The sequence below is a fragment of the Paramisgurnus dabryanus genome, chromosome 20, assembly GCF_030506205.2.
Source record: "Paramisgurnus dabryanus chromosome 20, PD_genome_1.1, whole genome shotgun sequence".
In the NCBI taxonomy this organism is placed as follows: domain Eukaryota; kingdom Metazoa; phylum Chordata; class Actinopteri; order Cypriniformes; family Cobitidae; genus Paramisgurnus; species Paramisgurnus dabryanus.
In genome coordinates this window covers 765471-786056 of record NC_133356.1, presented here as the reverse complement: position 1 = coordinate 786056, position 20586 = coordinate 765471, and the positions used below count along the sequence as shown (strand labels likewise).

Genomic DNA, 20586 nt, shown 5'->3' with positions numbered 1-20586 from the left:
CACCCCTCCCTACTCCCCCAGATGCACGCACTCACACTGTACTTTTATCGATCCGAGCAGGAAGTAAAGCGCTCTCTTAACACTGGAACCCACCGTAATGATAAGTCTGTGTTTTTTATTCGGAGTTGTTTGGTGCGCAATTACAGACAGCCCTCTAACATGTCATCATATTGATCTGTCACGTGTGCAGCTCAGACATTCACGTAACCCTGCTGCACGCATCAAAAGGTTTTTACGGAGGCAGATGAAGGTGATTGACATCTTCACCTTTTGAATCACGCTCAGGCGCGATTGCGCTCACACCACGGCCTTCCACGCCTGAGCCCAAGTGAACCGCGCTCCAGCCCACCTCTGCAACCCGGCCAGGGCACGATTAACCAAACATGCCCGGGCGCAGTACAGAGCGATCACACTAGTCAAACAAATCAGGCTTTGGGGGTCAAACGTGCCCGAGCGCAGTTTGGTTTGGATAGTGTGAGTACACCCTTACATGCCTATTTCCAACATAACAGACGGTTTGGACTTTTCACAGAAATCCAGCATTAAACAAACACACACGCAAAACTCTGCTGCTACCTAGGATAAACAAACTATATTCATTGTTTACATCCAAAAATACTTTTTCTTTCATGCCATTGTTGAGTTTTAATATAAAACAAAGCTTTCGTCTGCAGTGATGCCTGTGCCTACTTTAGTTTTCGCTCTCCCGCTGATTGACGTGGGGGTGTGGTTTTCTGAGGGAAGTGCCCATAAAAAGAAATGATACATAAGGCCTACCCATAATACATCAAATTGACACGTGTTCAGAAAAAAAACTTTCTGAAACTTGTACAAACCCTGCGAAGTGCATTCGGCACAGAAATACTCTGTAACACGTGCAACTGCTTTTTTGACACTTTGCATTTGTTAAGCATGAGGAAACGACTCTTAAACTGTGTTAATAAGTCAAAATGCATGAAATACCACTGAACCCCCCCCAATGATTCTTTCACACACATTATAAATACAAGGAACTCTTCCACAGACCAAAAGAGAGAGACTTATATATGCACACACATGTACACACACACATACATACACAGTTTCTCTATATGTATGCCTGTTAAAAAGAGATCATCCTGAGTGAGAGGGAGACATTTCACAAGACTTTTATAAGACGTAAAATTAATCTTTAGTGTCCCCAGGGTACGTATGTGAAGTTTTAACTAAAGATACCACACAGATCATTTATTATAAGATGTTAAAATTGACACTTTATAGGTGTGAGCAAAAATGTGCCATTTTTGGATGTGTCCTTGTATTGGCAAAGGAGCTGATCTCCGATCTCTGCACTAAATGTCAGTGTCGTGGTTAAATATTTGCAGATTAAGGGGTGGTATAATAAGATCCCCTTCTGACATCACAAGGGGAGCCAAATTTCATGACATATTTTTTGCTCATGCTTGCAGAGAATGGTTTACCAAAACTAAGTTACTGGGTTGATCTTTATAGCATTTTCTAGGTTTATAGAAGCACAAAGGACCCAAGCACTTAAACATGGAAAAAGACATTTGGGAGGCATTAAACTCAAAGTGCTTCAATTTGATTCAAATTGATTTATATAGCACTTTTCACAATTGTTCATCGTTCCAAAGCAGCTTTACATGAAATAGAAACATAAAAACAAATAAAAGAAAAAAAAGCATGGCAGTTTTAAAATATAGGTACAATATAGGCTTCGTGTCGGGTCCTGATGACACTGTCGGGGCTTATTTCCCAATAACTACCGGCTGACTCTACATTATCCCGCTTATTACACGGCTACTTGCCACATAAGAAAAAAACTGGACATGAATATGAATTTGAAACATTTTATTGGCATATTTGTTTTAAATTAACATTTTTATCCTTCTGTGAAACTTTGCACAGATGCATAAAATGATCGTAATACCTTATTAAGATCCTCTGCTTCATAATTGTCTGTCTCCATTTTTTCTCTTTTAGCCAGTCTTTGAGAAGTTTTAATGCCCATTCTGTATTTTTTTGTGTGTTGGCTTCGTAGCTGTCATGCTCTATTTTGTCAAGTTCAGTTTCAGTAAGCTCTCTGTGTCTTGTCGTTGTTCGTTCTTCTATCCACTGTTTAAATGTTTTGTTTTTTCCGTACATGTTAAAATTAATGTCAAACTTTTTCCATTCTTAATTGTGGTTGTCCAGTGTTTGTCACAAGATGGCGCCAAAAAGTAATCTTTGTTGGTGCGGAGGGATTTAAAACATACAAGTAGTACCGGCTATGCGTTATTTCTTTGGAGCGGTTATTATTTGAAAAGAACGAACCTGCAAATGTCTCAACTGACCAATCAGAATCAAGCATTCCAGAGAGCCGTGTAATAAGTACAGATAAAGTACATGACGAGTTTATCAAATTTATTTCCTTATTTAAATAATAAGCAGTACTCCATTTCAAACGATATTATGAACATAGTCTAAGATGATGGAGCAGTGGTGGCCGGTGACTTCTTTTTCAATGTAGCCCGTCATGTGTGTGGTTCGTAATTTCAAAATATGTGTTCGGCGCTTGAAGTGAACTGTGTGCATCACGTGTCTTGTCAAAATAAATGCCTGCTGCAGATGTGTCTAAAGGGTTTATGATAAAAGAGACGCTTGCATGTAACGTGAGCGTCTCTTTTATCATAAACCGTTTTGACGCATGTGCAACAAACACATATTTTGAAAACACAAGCAACACATGACACTCTGAACACATATTTTGAATTTGCGCCCCTCAGAAGAGCGGTCACGAGACGCCACTGACATGAAGGTATTCAAATGTGATACTAATCCAATAATGCAATAAGTTATAATCCAAACTTTATCTTTGAATCTTGTCCAGAAATTTGTGGATTCAAAACGATTTCCTAACAGAACGAGGAAGTCAGATGTTCTCTAGCGGTTAAACATTTCTGTGTTGTAGATCACCTGAGGTTTAAAAAGTCTCATATTCCCGCTGCTGTAAAAGACTTCTTTATGTCCGTCTAGTTGCTTCACTGTTGTCTTTATGTTGCCAGCAGATTTGACTGTATTTACAAGCGGGTAAAGCGATGATTATATGGAGACTCTGGACACTTAATCACAGCCTTCAGTATGTTGGGCAGTAAATGTTGTAAACTAGTTAAAGCTGATAATGTTAAAGCCCTTTACACCAAAGCATATTCTGGGTAAAAGCACAAAATGAGATAAGAAAGGCAAATTTTTATATGAGAGAGAGACATATACAGACAGAGATTGCCTTATGAAGCACCTTTATTTTTAATTGAAGGCAATAAATAAATGTTGAACTGTTCCAGTGGTAAACCGCTAGAGCACCTTAGCTTAGCAAATCCAAATATAAGTGATCAATAAATCAGCCCTGATGACGCCTCCATTGATCTGAAGAGCGACAGGTGCATTCCCTATTAGCTTTTTTGCATCTCTCATTTAAATACGTGAATATTTTGAAAACATATGGCTAAAAAGATATTACGGTTATATGATGGATCTGCCTGTGGAGAGCAAGATTTTGATGTTTGCTGGTTCGAGTTTCATGGCTTTCAGGTTGTTACTGAGGTGATCTTGAGCATCTCTCTGAGATATACATGAGATGCACACCTAAAAGACAAACATTTATATTAACAGGCACAATACATTCATCGGCTGCTTCTCAGTACAATGATATATTGACATTGCATATGGATGAAATGGTAAATGATACATATACAATAATATTACCTGTAAGATTAACAGATAGAGGTGAAAGAGAGGTGCCTGGTGACCTGAACCCCATGAAGCACATCACATAAAGCCAGAGAAGAACAGAACTAGAAGAGAGATATAATATCAACAGTTTAGCTTTAAGCATTTCATTGACCATGTGACTAAATGCGAAAAAACACATTTACCCCCACTATCCTGTACTGCACTGCCAATAGGGTTTGATAACTATCAGCACATCTGTGCGCTCACGAATACAAAAGATCCCTCATGGGAAGGAAATTGGGGTTGAACTAAATACTAAAATAAATAAATCCCTGTTAATTTCCTTCAACCTTCCGGACTCTTCAGCAAAGTTCTCAATGAGAAGCCTAACCCTACATGATGGAAAGCTGGAAGTGAGTTTATGATGTTTACACTGTCGCCCTTAGCAGAAAGATTGCCATTATCATGGATAAACAGTGTGTGTGTGTGTGTGTGTGTGTGTGTGTGCGTGCGTGCGTGCGTGCGTGCGTGCGTGCGTGTGCGTGTGCGTGTGTGCGTGCGTGCGTGCAGGACATGTTTACCCTTTGTGTCAGAACTGCTAAACACACAGAACTAACTCATGAAGAAATGAGCTATGATGTGATGGGCGTGTGTATGTGTAATGCAGTGATATGTGATGATGTGAAAGTCTGTGATAGTGTTATATTGTCATTGAGCAAACACAGAGCACATGCACATCAAACAAGATCTCAAACCAACAACAACATAACATTGAAGGGTATTTTACTTTCTTTCTTTAATCAGATACAAATAGATTTTACCCTGATGTTTCTCTTAGCCAATGAGAGCATGTGTCGAGCCAGCTATCCGAGTTACAGCTGTGATATTTGTGGATGTATCAGTTGATTTAACAGGACGGGGATTCCTCTAATTGTTTAAATGTCAAACAGTGAATGAAGTGGCTGTCACTTTCTGTTTCATGACAGGATTTACTGGAGTGACATTTACTGATATCATGTAATTGTTTCTCTGCCATCACTTCATAAATTCTGCTGCTCACAATTAAAAGTGACATCAAGTCTCTGAAGAACATTTGATCAGATTCACAATTGTTCACACACTGCAGCGGGACGATTTTATGTGTAGGCCTGTGAAGATGAGGTGTTATGGTCAGAATGGAAACACTGCTTTACTGGACGTAACAAGAAATGCAATATGAAGACACGTGTTTCTTAAAGGACAAGTTCGGTATTTTACACTTAAAGCCCTGTTTTCAGATTGTTTATGATGAAATAGAACGGTTTTGACTGAAATTTCGACATATGCGTCTGTCCCGAGAATTTTGGGGTGTTTGTGTTTCACCTCCCACCTTTACAATGGGTTTAATGGTGCACTGGAACAATCCTTTCTAAAATGCATTAAACTTTCGTTTACAAAGACGTGAAACTCACCGAGTGGTCAGGGGTGTTCACTGATATGCTCACACAAAAATCGCTGCAAAATACGCATTCCAACAGGTTTTATCGTAGTTTTTACCAACTCCATTGACTTGTATTAGTTGTGCTGTGAGGTATGGTATTACTCCGCCCCGGGAACTTTGTTTCTATTCTTGCAATTGGCAATGGCGGATTAGCGCCACCACCTGGGCTGGAGTGTTTATTATTCAAGCTCTAAGCGGAAGAATGTACGGGTGTGAGGCGTTTGGAAAAATAGGTCCACAAGTTAACAACGAATGCTAAAACAGCTGTTGGAAAGCATCTTTTGCAGCGATTTTTGTGTGAGCATATCATTGAACACCCCTGACCACTCGGTGAGTTTCACGTCTTTGTAAACGAAAGTTTAATGCATTTTAGAAAGGATTGTTCCAGTGCACCTATAGACCCATTGTAGAGGTGTGAGGTGAAACACAAACATCCGAAAATTCTCGGGGCAGCCGCAAATGTCGAAATTTCAGTCAAAACCATAGCAATAAGCTCCGGGACGGATCCGCAAACGATCCAGACCGGAGCTATCGGCTTCGGAGCAGATCCGTTGCAGATCCGTTCCGGAGCCTATTGCTATCAGGGATTCTATTTCACCATAAACAATCTGAAAACAGGGCTTTAAGTGTAAAATACCCAACTTGTCCTTTAAGTCACTCAGCAGACCGTGTATTCAGTGTTTCATGATATGTTAGGACAAATGTTTTTAGTCTTAGAAAAAATTGAATACATTTTTACTGATTGTAGCTGTTATTGATATGAGTATTTTAAGTTTTTGTTTTCATCCCCACTGCTTTACTCATGAATGGGTACTGACCTACATAAACACTCATCTGGCCAGCGTTCCAGACACACACACGCACATATATGAACACATATGAACGAAAGACGGTTAACAGATAACATGACTAACAATGAAATTGTATGACTTAATGATTTTATTTTGTATTAATTTGCACTATATACGCTGAACCTTTTGTTAACACATTAAAGTAGCTTTATTCTCTGGCTAACTTTATGGTAAGACAGCACTCTGAAATGTAATATATAGCTTACATTTTAGAAAGAACAAAAACACATAAGAATCCACAAATAGCTTAATTTTTAACTGCTAACATTAGAGACATTTAAACAAATCATTTGATAAATTACCATCATGATTATATTTTCATAACTACTGTAATAAAGCTAATTCTTATAATACATGAAGTTATTTGCAATACATGACCACATGAAACAACAGAAACTCACCACAATGTGTTCAAATTGAATGTTGAATTAAAGCTGATATTTCTAGTGGTTTAAGCAAGCAAAACTGACACGACTATAACTGCACTTCTGCATGGCAAAAACTTCTTTTAGGTGCGGGTGTGTGGTCATGGGTGTCCTGGATTTAATCTGAAGGCATCTACAAAACTTTCCCCCTCCTTCATGAGGACTAAAGTACAGTTGATGGTGCCAGGTAACGCTGTAACGTTAAATCGCGTGTCCCATTAAAAAGACATGTCTAAAATCGATTCTGCATCGCAAGGCTGCGATTCTGTGTTTCATGTGCAGCTTGTGCGTGTACTATGGTAAGAAGTCTTTATCAATCTAAAATGATTATGAGTCGGAGTCGTTTATAACGTGAATTTAAAAAAGCAACACTCGTTAAACAAAATCATTCAAAATATTCTTTATTATCATGAAAATACCTGAAACAATTTGAAGAACAGCGATATAAATATTCCTGTAGATATTTCCTGGAATAGCGTTTGTAATGCTATTTCTTCTGTGGCACAATTGGAGTTTCTGCACGAGAGCGCCCCCTGGCTTTTAGATGTGGCGGCATTTCACTGTAATTGATTCAAATTCATTCATTGAGAAAACGCACATTTGCACGATAAATCATTACAGCCCTAGTGGCAGGTGTCAAAAATATGGACGGTTACAAGTTTGGTCGTGTGTGACTTCCTGGTGAACTGCGCAGACTGATCAATGTATGACTTTAAAGTACCGTGAGAGCGAGCCATAGCATACAGAGTAGTCTGCTCGTGACATCTTTAAGTCATGTCTGATCGGTCTGTGCAACGCTGCATAAAGGCATACACACATTTTGCCATGCGTGATTAAACTGAATACTATTCTCACCCTAACCGATTGCGATGACAGAAAAAATTTAAGCGTTTAGAAATGACAAGTAGTAGCGCAGTAAAAGTACCAATACAGCACTTAAAATATACTTAAGGAAAAATATAATTCCTGGGATAAAGTAGCTTGTTACAGTAATGAGAGTATTTCTACTTAGTTACTTTACACCCATGTTGACATGACACTTTTATATCCTGAGAAAGCATAAATGCTAAAATGACTCACCATAATCTGGCAGTTGATTTTTTTAAAGAGCACCTATGATCTGATTCACATTTTTACATTTCTTTTGTGTGTAAGTGTGTATTAGTTCATGTTAATGATATGCAAAAGGTACAAACCCCAAAGTAAACAATGACGCAAGTTATCGTCTCCAACGTAAATCTCTTTTCTTGGTACTACAACAAACACACGGATTGTAGGCAACAGTTTACTTCCTAGGATTGGTGATGTAGTAAAGACCGACATTATCATAATTCCTCCCGCTTCAGACTCAGAGCCTGTAAATTAACTCCTGTTAGCAACCGAATCTTTCAAACATGGTAAGAAGCGACGTCAGAGGTACAGATTAGCTGGCCAATCAGTGACACCGAGCTTTGCAAATTGATGAGTTTTACACATTCAGGAAGACAGGGCAATCTGGAGCTACAAAAATGTACAATATGTGGAAAATAAACCACGCAAATACATTGTTTATATCAAATACACCAAATAACATTGTTTTAGCAATGAAATAGGTGCTCTTTATTAAAGGTCAGAAGAACAAAATCTAAAAAATCTTTACACACAGTGCACTTTATAAAACCAGACAATCTTTACAGCACATGAGGACGCTTAAAATTACATAATACATTTTTTCATTTAGCAGCGACTTACAAATGAGAGAGGAAACATTTCACCTCCAGAGATACTACAAGGCATAACATTTTAAACATTAGACATTTTTCTTTGCTTTGTGGCTCTCTAGCTTTACGTTTGTAGGCCAACATTAATACGATGTGCTGTCAGTTCTTTCTAGGACTAAAAGTTGATTGTTGTTCTGCAAACATTAAAGATATTTTTCACCTGGTTAGTCACTGCTGCTGTGAGCCGTTTCATTGAGGCATGGAAATGGCTTTAATGTGACACATTTAAAAGGTCATATTATTTTCATCAACAATAAAAGCCTGGGTTGAATTTGACCTTTCTCAGAAATGTGCAGGGTTTCTAGAGGTCAACTCATGCAATTTTACCCACACAATTCTCAACAAAAACATGAAATACAGTATGAACATCTGCTTCTAGGACGGATAAAATAACAACAAAAGCAAAATGTATTTCTTTTCATGGAGGTAAATAAAGGAATAAAAAGATGGATGGATGAATGATGCTGAAACACTGATAAAACACAGTGAAGACAGTGGTAAGTTTTACTCTGATTTCTGTGTAAATGAATGAATGCATTTTCTGAACAGATGAATCATCATCACACAAAGAGACAAGAGATTTTTTCAATGATGCTTGACGAAATTTCCATTGATAACAAACAACATAAACTCCACTGAACTGCCAATGTATTCATCTATTATTAGTATGATATTTATGGCTCAAATGTTTGCAAGTATTGCCTTAAAACCAGTTCATAACCTTTACCAGTTCAATTAAATTTTATTTCTAAGCAGCGTTGCAATGGTGCTGTCTTTTTTATTGTGGGAAACCAAGGTCAATAAAAGACATCCCTTGCCAAACCATCTTTCTTAAACATCATCACGATTTGTTCAGATGAGAATAAAACAATCGTCTAACTAACACATCACTTCTGACATCTTTTCTCCAAAGGTTTTCTGTGACCTCACGTCATGGCCGTATCTACTGCAGGATCAAACCACTGTTCTTAATCATTCAATCACAGTTTAGGTTAGTTTTGCGCAGTTAAAACAGAAGAAATTGGGTTTAAGCATTCGGTCAGATCCTTTTAAACTGAAAACGACGCTGTCATGATCTTATACTGATTGTGAAAAGAAAAGATCTTTCTGCAGAACTGAGAAGTGTTTCTTTTGACACTTCATTACCAAGATATTCCTCCAAAGATAACAATAAGATTTTTCTACAACTATAATCAAAGGTTATCAAGTAAGAAGAACATTTACTCTGAATTCCTCTATGTACAGTAGTCCAGCGTTTCTCATCCTGCTCGGCTCAGTCCTCCATCGGGTCATTAATCACTGCACTAATAAATAAATGAGCTGAAGCAGCGAGAATGTGCTCATATATATATAGTACATAGTATAATATAATATATCATATAGTATAAATAAAACAGCATATCATGGCACAAACTGAACTTGAATTCTTTGGATTTCTTTGGTAGTCCAACATATAACAAAATATTATAATGAGGAATGTTGGTCACGAAAAACACACAGCAAAAAAACTGCTACAAATTCAGTAAACCTTTCCAAGCCTACAGATAAAGCCAACATCTCACACAGATGGCTTTATATCCGGTGATAAATGCACGATGGCCCAGTCGATTCATATTATCCACACTGAAAAATACCAGTAAGCATTGTCATAATGGAGACGGATCTCTCCTGCTTACAGTCCTTAATACGATTTAACAAAGCCCTGTAGACACAGACACACAAACCTAACACTGCAGTCACCGGTAAAAGCACATCAGAAATGTAAGTAGTCCATAAAGATGAGAGCCTGAGACCTAACACAGCTCTATCAGAAATCTTTAGGGGCTCAAGGTCAGTCTGTCATGAATATTGATGGGGTGTTGCCATAGATTTGCATAAGTGGGTTTCCTGTGGTCGGATTTGTTGATCCTGCTTGGAATTATTTCCCTAGAGCATTCCTTCAATTAGATTAACAGTTCCTTTATAATGCAAATGCTGAAATGATCCAGCATGCACAGAGACAGAAGACAGAGATAAAGCCGTTCATCACACGTTTGACCCACGGACGCTGATGCCGCTCGCACAAGATTGAGCATCCGCACCGGTGCATGCATGTATGCGTTCTGCTGCGTGCACTAAACATTGTTTATACAATCTAGAAGGGTTAAATTATGGAATAATCACCACGCCCCTAAGACCTATTCACAAGATATTTGTTTCTCATGGGGACGTAACGTATTTTCAGCATTTAAAGGGGCTAGTCTGTGATTTATTGTCAAACAAAACCAGAATGTGTGCGTCTTTCTCTTGACTATCCGAGCAAAAATTCCCAACTGAATTGCCTTCATTTATATGGACAAAGATAATTTAATTTCATCTAAATCCACATATCAGAGTTTAGAATAAAACATGCTGAGAGCAGCAAAACAGGGCATTCAAACCTTGCCTCGAGGCAGAAGCCTTTCAATGTAGTCTCACATCAGCCCTACATGACAACATGTGCCTTCTTTTTCCCCCTCCCACATTTAGGAGATCTTCTCGCCAAACTCCAGTGGATCGTGGTGTAGTTTAACACACAGTTACCACAAAGCATCATAATTCTCTTCTCTTTCTGTAAATACACATTCAGACACTTCAGCACAGATTCATATCATCATTGATCAAAATATTAACCATCCATATTTAGGTCAAGATATCACCCAAAACCATATACTGATGCTTCCTGTGATGATAACCTTCAATGTCACATGTACCAGCAGCTATCTCATCAGAGGAAACACATGAAGTGACCAGGTGTTTGTTCAACAAGATAATCTTCACATATAAACAAAACTATTATGATTTTTCAATACTAAACTAAATTTAGACTTAAAAATGCTGCTCACAGATAAACATTTCCACTTTTTCAGAAGACCCAAACTTACCTTTAACAATATTAAATTTTTATGATGAGTCTTTCTAGTTGCATCTTTAGGGATTTAGCAACTGTTTACTATGTCTTGTCCAAGGAAGTGGGAGGTTTTTGAACTCTTCATATAGTCTCTGTTTTATATGTGTGTGTATGCACAGTCTTTCCTTCCCAAACTGCTGCTGTTTTGGCACAGACACCTATTAATATAGTTTGGATGAGGCACAGACGCCTGCCGTCCACCACCACATCATCACACACTTCATCTGTGTCACTAAACTGCTTCATCAACATCACGCTGTCAAACTCACGCTAAACTGATGTCAACTACAGTGTTAAGTTAATAAGCTGCTTCATGGTACCAACAAAGCATAGAAAAATAAAGGTTACACTTTATTTTGATAGTCCACTTTAGACATTCTACTAACTATAAATAACTTTGCAACTACAAATCAACTAACTTTCAATAATTTGCAACTATACGTCAACTAACTGACATTAGAGTATTAGTAGACTGTAAGGGTTGGGGTTAGGGAAGAGGTTTGGGTTAGTGGAATAAGTTGACATGCACCTGCAAAGATACTTATAGTCAGTTGAATATCTGTTGAGAAATCATCTCAATAAACTGTTAGTAGATATTAAGCAGACAGTCTACTAATTCTCTAAAGATTGTTAGTTGATAAGTAGTTGCAAAGTTACTTATAGTTAGTAAAATGTCTAAAGTGGACTATCGAAATAAAGTGTTACCAAAATAAACTTCTCCTTTCACTGGCTTTATTCAGGTAGAGTACCACTGTACTATACTAAAACTATACTAGTCCGCTGCCAATGGGTGAGATCTGCTGGTTGGAGGTGGGGAAAGTGTAAATGCTGCTTTCCAAACTATTCTGATTTCGGATATTCAGCATGAAGTTGAACCCATCTGGTACCCAAAGTATACCCGGCTCTTAGGAGGAGGGAGTAGTCGGGCTTCGGATTGAAATTCTCAGAGCTCTTAATTCTCTGCCGACAGCATGCCAAATATACTTTAGTTTCATATCTGATTAATGCGAATGTGAACTCGTAAAAAGTATATTAAATGATCCTAACTCATTTCGCTATCAAACATAACACTATTCTAAAAAAAAAAATCTTATCGAAACTTATAGAAAAGGACTAAAGTCAAAGTCACCATTTGGTCCTCATAGTCTTAAGTTTATGAAAAGTCTCTCCTATGGTTTAGTTTTCTTCTTTATTCCTGTAAAAATGTACACAAGTGATTGTATTTTAGGATCAGATGGATTACTTATGGGTTAATAAAATAAAAAATGTTGCCATACAATTCTTCATTACCCTTTCTAATAACACTATTATGTTATTATACCATAGGTCTGTTGAATGCTTTATTCTGATTGGTTGAGAAATGTTTCACAAGTGTTGATTATTTTCTGTAAACCACACACCTAACCTGTTGAATGTCTTACAATAACCACTGGAGCAATGAATGATTAATGCAATTTTCAAAAAATCCTTTATTATCTTAAGTTAATCATTTCCTTATTATATTTCAAAAGATAATTTGACATTTGAATTAAGATTATTAGGAAATGTATATATCTTCTTCTGACCCCAAAAACATGAAGCCCTTAAAACCCAAGAGTTGAGCTCTAATCAAGGCGAGGAAGAGCAAAGTCACGAGTTTCATCTGAACGTCGACAGCGCCACCGAGTGGTTAAATGATTCAAAGTTGAATTTTTTTTTTGTGTAATAATGTTTACATTAAGATCTACAGTAGCATTTATAAATGTGCAATCCGTTTGGGAATCTTTATAAAGAACCACAGTAACATAATAATGGGGAGCGAGGACATCAGAAATGAGCCATAGTATAGATTGATGAAACTCATACTGTATTCTGCACAAGGGTTAGTTAAAGTATGTGACCGCTCATCCTTACATTTTTTTTTATTAAAAGGTAATACGTTTCTTTCTTTTGTTAAAGTAGATTTAGGAAGGAGATAGTTAGATTCAATATTATTTTATGGTATTTGCAGTGTAATATATTTTCAGTATGCCTTTCTCGTGGATCATCATGTCACGAGTTACGCATGTCTTCAGAGCATCATAATATCAGATTCTCTTTGGGGAAACTTTTTGAGATGCGGATTTCAGCCCGACTATGAATCTTTCACAATCACAACGCGCGTTTCATAGATTTTTAAATGCGAGCGATAGTTTTTTCAAAGTTTTTAATACAGACGCGGTGTTGTGTTGTGCGCTTTAAATCTGAACAGCGTGAAACTACAGCCGTTCAAGTTCAGAAATATAGATGAGATAAAATATCGCCCTGATTCTAAAATAACATGTGGACACGTGTCTATATGATTTACCTGTTTTATGATGCTTTTTCTGTCGCTACTGCTGCTTCTTGAGTGGACATTTATATCTTCAGATATTTTGTTTTGGTCCGCTGGCTTGCAGTGAATGCGCGCCTTCAATAAAGCAAATGCTGCCGCGCACGTGCACAACTTTAAGGGAACATGTAAGGTTTTTTACATATGTTTTACATTCTAAACAAAATAGCTTGATTAAACATCATTTGGACGTCGCGAACCCCCTGGTCTAAAATGTTTGTGTGAAGCAGGGATTATAAAATCATCTCATTTTAATGTTAGTGTTCTCTCAGTTTCTTAAAGCCAAAGCTTTACAAAGTTTTATAATGAGTGTTACTAATCCTGGTCCTCGAGGCCGCCCTGACAGAAAGTTTTAGATGTCTCCTTATTTAAAACACCTGATTCAACTTATCAGCCTACTTAAAAAATTATAAACATGTCTCCCTAACGAGCTGATGAGTTAAATCAGGTGTGTTAAAGCAACACCAAAGAGTTTTTTTACCTTAAAATAACGCTTCCAAAACAGTTTCAGTCGTTCATCCACTCTAAACAGGGTGAACAGCACTTTCACATTCGCTTTGCAGCCCTCTATCGGCCAAAACCGCACTAAAGAAGTTTCCAAACGTCGGGTAGTGGTCCTGTAGTCCGAGTGAATACTACAAAAACTTGCTTTACGGCAGACCTACAATCCAATCAGAGCCAGCTATGCCTCAGTATTTATGACAGTGGGTAATGGACAATTACGCTTCTAACCTGTAGGGGGAGCAAAGAGCCAAAACTCTTTGGTGTTGCTTTAAATAAGGAGACATCTAAAACTTTCTGGCAGGGGGGCCTCGAGGACCAGGATTGGGAACCATTGCTATAGGGACATGTTGTCCCTTATCACAACATAGATGTAAAAAATATAATTACATAATTCAATTGTCATTTTATGGATTAATAAAGAACCAATTTAAAAACCAGCTGTCACCAAGAAACAACAGATATTCAGTTAAGAATGTAAACAAATATATTTTTAGTCCAAAACATTGTTTGAAAATGTTTTTCTTTATATGAAAAATGATGTTGAAGAATGATTTTACGATATCTTAATGAATGTGGCAACTTTTCCCCTGATATGGGGTCAGTTGTGACATTTGACTTTGTATGCATCATATTTAAATATGTAACCGCAGTGTGGTTTGGTAGCTGACAGATTTATGTTTACTGCATTCAAATTTTGGCCTTCCAATACAAACCGTCTCTGAGAAAGCTCTGAAGAACACACGAAAATGATTGCAACCGTTACCACTCTCCCATACTGTGATGAGTCGACTTGATACACTAGCTTTGTTCTTTCTCATATGAATATAAAAATAGTCAGCACAGATTCACTAATACAAGAATTACACGACATATAGAGCAGCTGTATAGCAGTTAGTTCTTTATTGAAATTACAAAAATAGAAACAAACTGTGAAAAATATAAATAACTCATTTCTTATTTACATGTCTAACATTTGGGTTTCATACAACATTGAAATATGAAGCAAAATTTCAAAAGTCTGTTTGCTCAAATGATTTAAAAATAAGAATAAATAAGTCTTCAACATTACAAAGCAGTGACTCAAATCCAAGCACAACCTTTAGGTGATGAGGTAGTTTTATTTCTGCTTTCATTCGACAAACTCTCTTTCATATTTTGGTGTTCACATTAAACAGGTTTTGCAGTGAGTTACACTAACAGGACAAACAAAAATAAATAAATTCTTCTTAAGATGAGAAACCTGTTCTCACCTAAACCTGATTAATTACATTTACTCAACAAGTCTTTGAACCTCCACTGAATCCAGTCACTGGTTGCCATGGCAATATGCCATACTGGGATTACTACTGTAAGTCGAGGACTCGTTTTAGTACATGGATTCTTCAGTAAGCCCATCTGGAAAAAAAGATCAAACCGAATCAGTATATTTACTGCGGTGAATACATGGCTTTCATAATGTACTCAAGCAAAATGTATATATTTTTAATTTATGACATGATGCAATATAAAGTGCTTAATCTGAGATGATGAATTACCTTCCCGGATGTCACCATACAGACAGTGATTGAGTTGATGCAACTCAGAGTTTATTTCACAGCAGTTCTGTGTGTTGAGCGCGGGCTCCAGAGACCCAAAATGCATCAGTGTGCCCATGGAAATCCCTTGTACCCGGGAATCTGAGGCCACTGGAAGGCCCTGGACGCAATGCTCTCTCGCAGAGACATCGTGCAGGACGCCATCTATGACTGTCTCGTCCAGAAGCGGCTCGGGTGCGCGTGACCAGCAGAGGGCGTCGTTCGGTTGAATTGACGTTTGCGTGCCGTACACATCAAAGCTGCTTGCCAGAGAGCATATCTGACGAGCCAGGACGCTGATCTCATCTCGTTCGATCTCACTGTAGTGGAAACATCTCTCTGCGGTGGGCGAGGACTCTGGGGTGAGCGCCCCGACCGGGGATGAGCCACTTTCCCGGTATACTGGGTAAACGCCGGCCCGACCGTGTGTCTGGTGCAGAAGAAACGAGCCGAGGTCTTCAGGATGAAGAATGCAGTCCGACAGGCCCTCGCACGCGTTCGGCACGGGACGGTTACCGGGGACCAGGTGAGCGTTGGGCACGCGGGTGTGGAGGTCACAGGGCGATGCAGAATATGGGTGAGACCCCACACTCAATGAGCCGAGAGGGAACGCTGGAGAAGAGACATCAGGAGAAGATGGAGAGAAATGATGCAAAGCGGAGGTCCCATCACATATGAGCAGATCTAAAGCTTCATAACTTTCAGACAGGAAGTCAGAGGAGTGAGATGAAGTCGGGCTGTAAGGAGGGGTGCAGAAAAATGCCGGCTCTTCGGTTCTGCTGTCCCCGTGCGTGAAGCTGCCTTGACAGTTGTCCTCTGAGGTCCTCCTGGATTTCCTCCTCGGCTCATCTCTCGCCGTTTCACGCTCTCTCTGTCTCTTTGGAGAGCTGCGGGTCCCTGGGCCCCACGGCCCCTGTGATAACAGAGCACTGGAAACAGACTGCGACGAGGACATCGACACGTTGCCATAGAGTTTTTGTTTGAGATAGATGGCCTCTGTTTCACTGCAGATGAAAAACAAAACGAACGAGAAGATCAGTCACCATCATTAATGCGAGATGGACTTCAACTATTAGAGGGGTAAAAGCGACACTGGACAATGCCAGGAATCAGTCTGGAAGGATTGCTCACCTGATGATGTGGTTTTTGCAGGTAATCACTTGTTTGCCTACTTCCATATTAGCCCAAATGTAGATCCAGACCCATGAGAGATCTTTACACTGCAGTCTGACAACCATCTGAACATCTGCTTCTCCATCATCTCCTACTGAGGAGCAAGAAAGAACCGCTTAATTAACCCGTAAAGCAAAATGTTTCACCTGAATTAAAAATGAAAATCATCTCTATTTTAGTTGACTTACTCAGACTCTTGTGCAAGCCAGCGGCGAGCGTGAGGTCATCAGGGTGCAAAAGGCCGTACCACGATCGACAGATCAGCTCCTGTGCTGAGAACCCCAAGTGGAAAAAGACACTGAGGAAACAACAACATTTATTAGTAAGGTTTTCCAGAACACTCAAAAAAAAACTCATTTCACATAAAACAATGTTGTTTGCAAAACATTGTGATCTTAGTAATACAAGAAGCTGTTTGCACCTGTGGGGAGCGTAAGCGAAGTTCATGTCTGGTTTGTGGAGCGTCTGAAAGTACGTGGAGTCACTGAGAAACTGGAAGTCCCTCCGTCTGTTAACTGTGGGCGTACAGAGACCCACGAACAGAGCGGAGTTTGGCGGTCCGCCCTGGAAACGGCCGCTCACCAACATAGAACAGCAGCTGCCATACTGGAGCCGGAAAGCTTTAGAGGTGACCATCCTGCACACGAAACTCCTCTCTGACACACACAGAGAGAGAGAGAGAGAGAGAGAGAGAGAGAGAGAGAGAGAGAATTACAACCCAAAATCTACAAACACCACTAAATAATTAAATCAAGTGTTCATTTAGATTGCACAGGGAACGGTTATGCACCTGCTGAAACATTGCCGTCGCCTTGCAAAATGACTTTTACACTTTCCACATCTTGAGTGTCAATCATATCATAGAAAGAGTCTCCCTGAAGCACATCCACCTGTGAATCCACACCACACGTTTAAACTTTAAATCTGACATCTGATAGTTCCAGTAGAAATACTTTAAATTCATGTGTGCACATCAGACAGAGCAATCAGTTTCTTACCATTGACAGTCCAAGATACTCAGACACATTTTCTGAAACATAAACCAGTTTCCCATCTTTGGTAAAAGCAACAATAAATCCAGGCAGTGCTTGCAGGAGGTCATCGTGCGGTAGAGAAAGATCTCGACTATTCTCACAAACACCTGGAGAAAAAGAGAGAAAACGCGGGCGTGTGACTTCACTGACAACAGACAATTGTTCACGTGTAATTGAAAAGTAAAAAGGAGACGCGAGGTTACCTGTAAAGAGCACAGATTTGCGGATAAAGGTGCAGATGATGGACATGGAGTGCAGGTACGACAGACGCTCCTGATCTTCTGCGCAGATGGGAAGCAGCGCGCGCAGACTCCTGATCTCTCCATTGATGTGGTCGCGTCGCGCTTTAGACGCGCCTTTAGTGGACCTGCGTCAGAACATCAGGACATGATTATAATAAAACCATCAGAGGAAACATCTGAAGCAAACAGAAACTTTTCATTTTTAGCAAGTTAATATAAAGCAAATAAGGTAAATAAAATGCCATGCAATTACCTCATAGATTTCAGCATTTATTAGAAATGATTTATTCCTGGTGATTGCGCGCTCGCACAGACGCTCTGATCACAGTGAGTCGCGAGGCCTTGTGACGCGAGCTTTTATAGTCCCAATGAATGACGGTATGCGTTCAGCATTGCGTCACACACACACGCACACACACACAGCGCGCGCGAGCCGCACACACGCTCACGAAATGTGCGCAGCAAACTCTTCAGTGTATTTTGTTGAAACTTCGCAGCCGACGCTGATTGTGATCATAATAAACAAAACAAAGTTAGATGCGATGTACAAAATTATTATGAAACGAAATTAACATTGAGCTTTGAAAAGTAGGAGTGAAAGCAGGAGTCTTTATTTTATAGCATACTGTAATCTTAATCATCTCAAGCTGATAAAAATAAACCCTCTCCACACGAGCTGCTGTGACGACATGAGATTTTTTGTGCATATCAGCAAACAAACGATGAAGAAATGCATGTCTATCATTTACCCGTTAAGGTTCTTCAGGAAAAGCATTACACACATGGGCCAAACTTACTTCTAAATGTAGAAATACATAAATAATAATGATAACAATAATAATAATATTATTATTATAATAACCCTAACCCTTTGTCCTATTCTGTGTCAGCTGCATTTAAAAGTGTCGTGCAAACACAGCTTGTGTGATTTAGTGAGTTAAGAGTTAATTTGCCTCAGAATGTGAAGAATGAAATACAATCACAATCAACACACAGGAGAAAAAACCTTTGAAATCAAAGTGAATGTCGATAATTATCGATTCTGCACTCTGAAAAGTTCTTTTTGGTGGAGTAAAATATGGAGAAAGTCAGATCTCTATTACTGAAAGATTCCTGATCCTGGAGCCTCATCTCTGATGGATTCTTCCTCCTCTCATATCAATTTTTACAGTGCCAGCACAGGCACAAATAAAGTCTCCATGTCCATCATCTGTATGTTCACTAAAATGTCTGTGCTCTTTAAAGAAAACTTTAATATGAAAGTCTGTTGAGGCCGGGTCATCAGAATAAAGTGGGTCTGTAGGATTTCCTGTGGGCAAAGCGACACTCGTCTGCGGTCCACACTTAACACCGTAGATAACGCATGACTTTATAGCAGCAACTACTGACAGACATGAACAGACGGAGACAAATATCATTGATGAACTAGACACTCAAAAAGAGAGAGAGAGAGAGGACGAGTCAAGTATTAGATGCAATGGTTATCATAATCGAGGTAAAATATTAAAGACTCCACGTCAGATGCTGCACTCACAAAAAACATCTTCACTTGTGGGTGAAAAGCGTTCATGGAAGCACTCATACGGAGATATTTAGCAAATTTGATTTGCCTTCATTCATTCGTGTCATAACAAATCTCAGCAACCTTGCATCACTTTCCTCTTTACAGCTAATAAATGTTCTTCAAATTCTCTTTGAGTTTGATTCAGTCTTTCTCAATTTAGGCATCAGTAAACATTCATCATTCCTTCATAAAACACAAGCAGACAAAAATGATACAAAGTAAATACTTGCCATGGATCAAATGTGACAACTTGAATGTAAAGAATGATCTCATAAAGGACTGAAAATTGCTCTGCTTGTGTTTCTTGAATAAGGCCTTTAATAAACAGACGATCATAACCTACATTTAATATTTATGGAAAAAAATGGACCTGTTAAAGCCACAAAATCAGATAAAACTCCAGATGTTGTGCATAAAAGATTGACTGATTCATGAGAGAAAAGAACATGAGGTGAATGAGCTGTCAGAGGTGAGAAGAGAAATCATCTTCAGGTAATTTATCACAATCTTTCAGCTTCTTCATCTGATGTCGTAGCGTTTGACTCCGGGGAGCTTCATAAAGCAGCCGCAGGTCAAAACAACCATCAGCTCGTGACACGACATGACTTTTAATGCTCTGTTTAGGTCTGGAGACCCTAGTCTCAGCTTATTGACATCTAACATGCAATCTGTAGTCACTAGCAGCCATTAGCATCCACGTGAAGTTTAAACTTTCCAACAGGTGGAGTTTGTCCCATCACAATTCTGCCACCATTTAACCTCTGGCTTTCGCAACCTTTGCTAAATAAAACTGCATGAAGGTCACGTCTTCTGAGACATCAGTTATACGGCTAAACGCATTTAAGCCTCGTACGTTATTTGGCATGAAGACATTGACTTATTTTCTGGGGTACAGCAGGACAAATAATACAAAATCAAATCATTTCTAGGAGACAAACAATCAATGACGTTGTTGTATATAAATGTTATTTGATTAGCACCCGACTGTA

At 38.9% G+C, this 20586-nt stretch overlaps 1 protein-coding gene across 2 annotated transcripts; it reads right to left on the bottom strand.

Moving 5' to 3' along the window:
• Positions 1-14917: 14917 nt before the first annotated feature.
• Positions 14918-18412, bottom strand: npas4l (neuronal PAS domain protein 4 like). Of its 2 annotated transcripts, none has more exons than XM_065297490.1 (9): positions 18287-18412; positions 17995-18158; positions 17756-17898; positions 17548-17647; positions 17179-17413; positions 16946-17055; positions 16716-16848; positions 15546-16588; positions 14918-15405 (listed from the first exon to the last, which is right to left on the bottom strand). In XM_065297490.1, exons 1-9 carry the CDS (start codon positions 18301-18303, stop codon positions 15377-15379), a joined length of 1974 nt encoding a protein of 657 aa, XP_065153562.1. In that variant the 5' UTR covers positions 18304-18412; the 3' UTR covers positions 14918-15376. The 2 variants fall into 2 exon arrangements, with proteins under 2 accessions (XP_065153562.1, XP_065153561.1); XM_065297489.1 differs by having other exon boundaries at positions 14920-15405; positions 16716-16851.
• Between the last annotated feature and the right edge of the window lie 2174 nt (positions 18413-20586).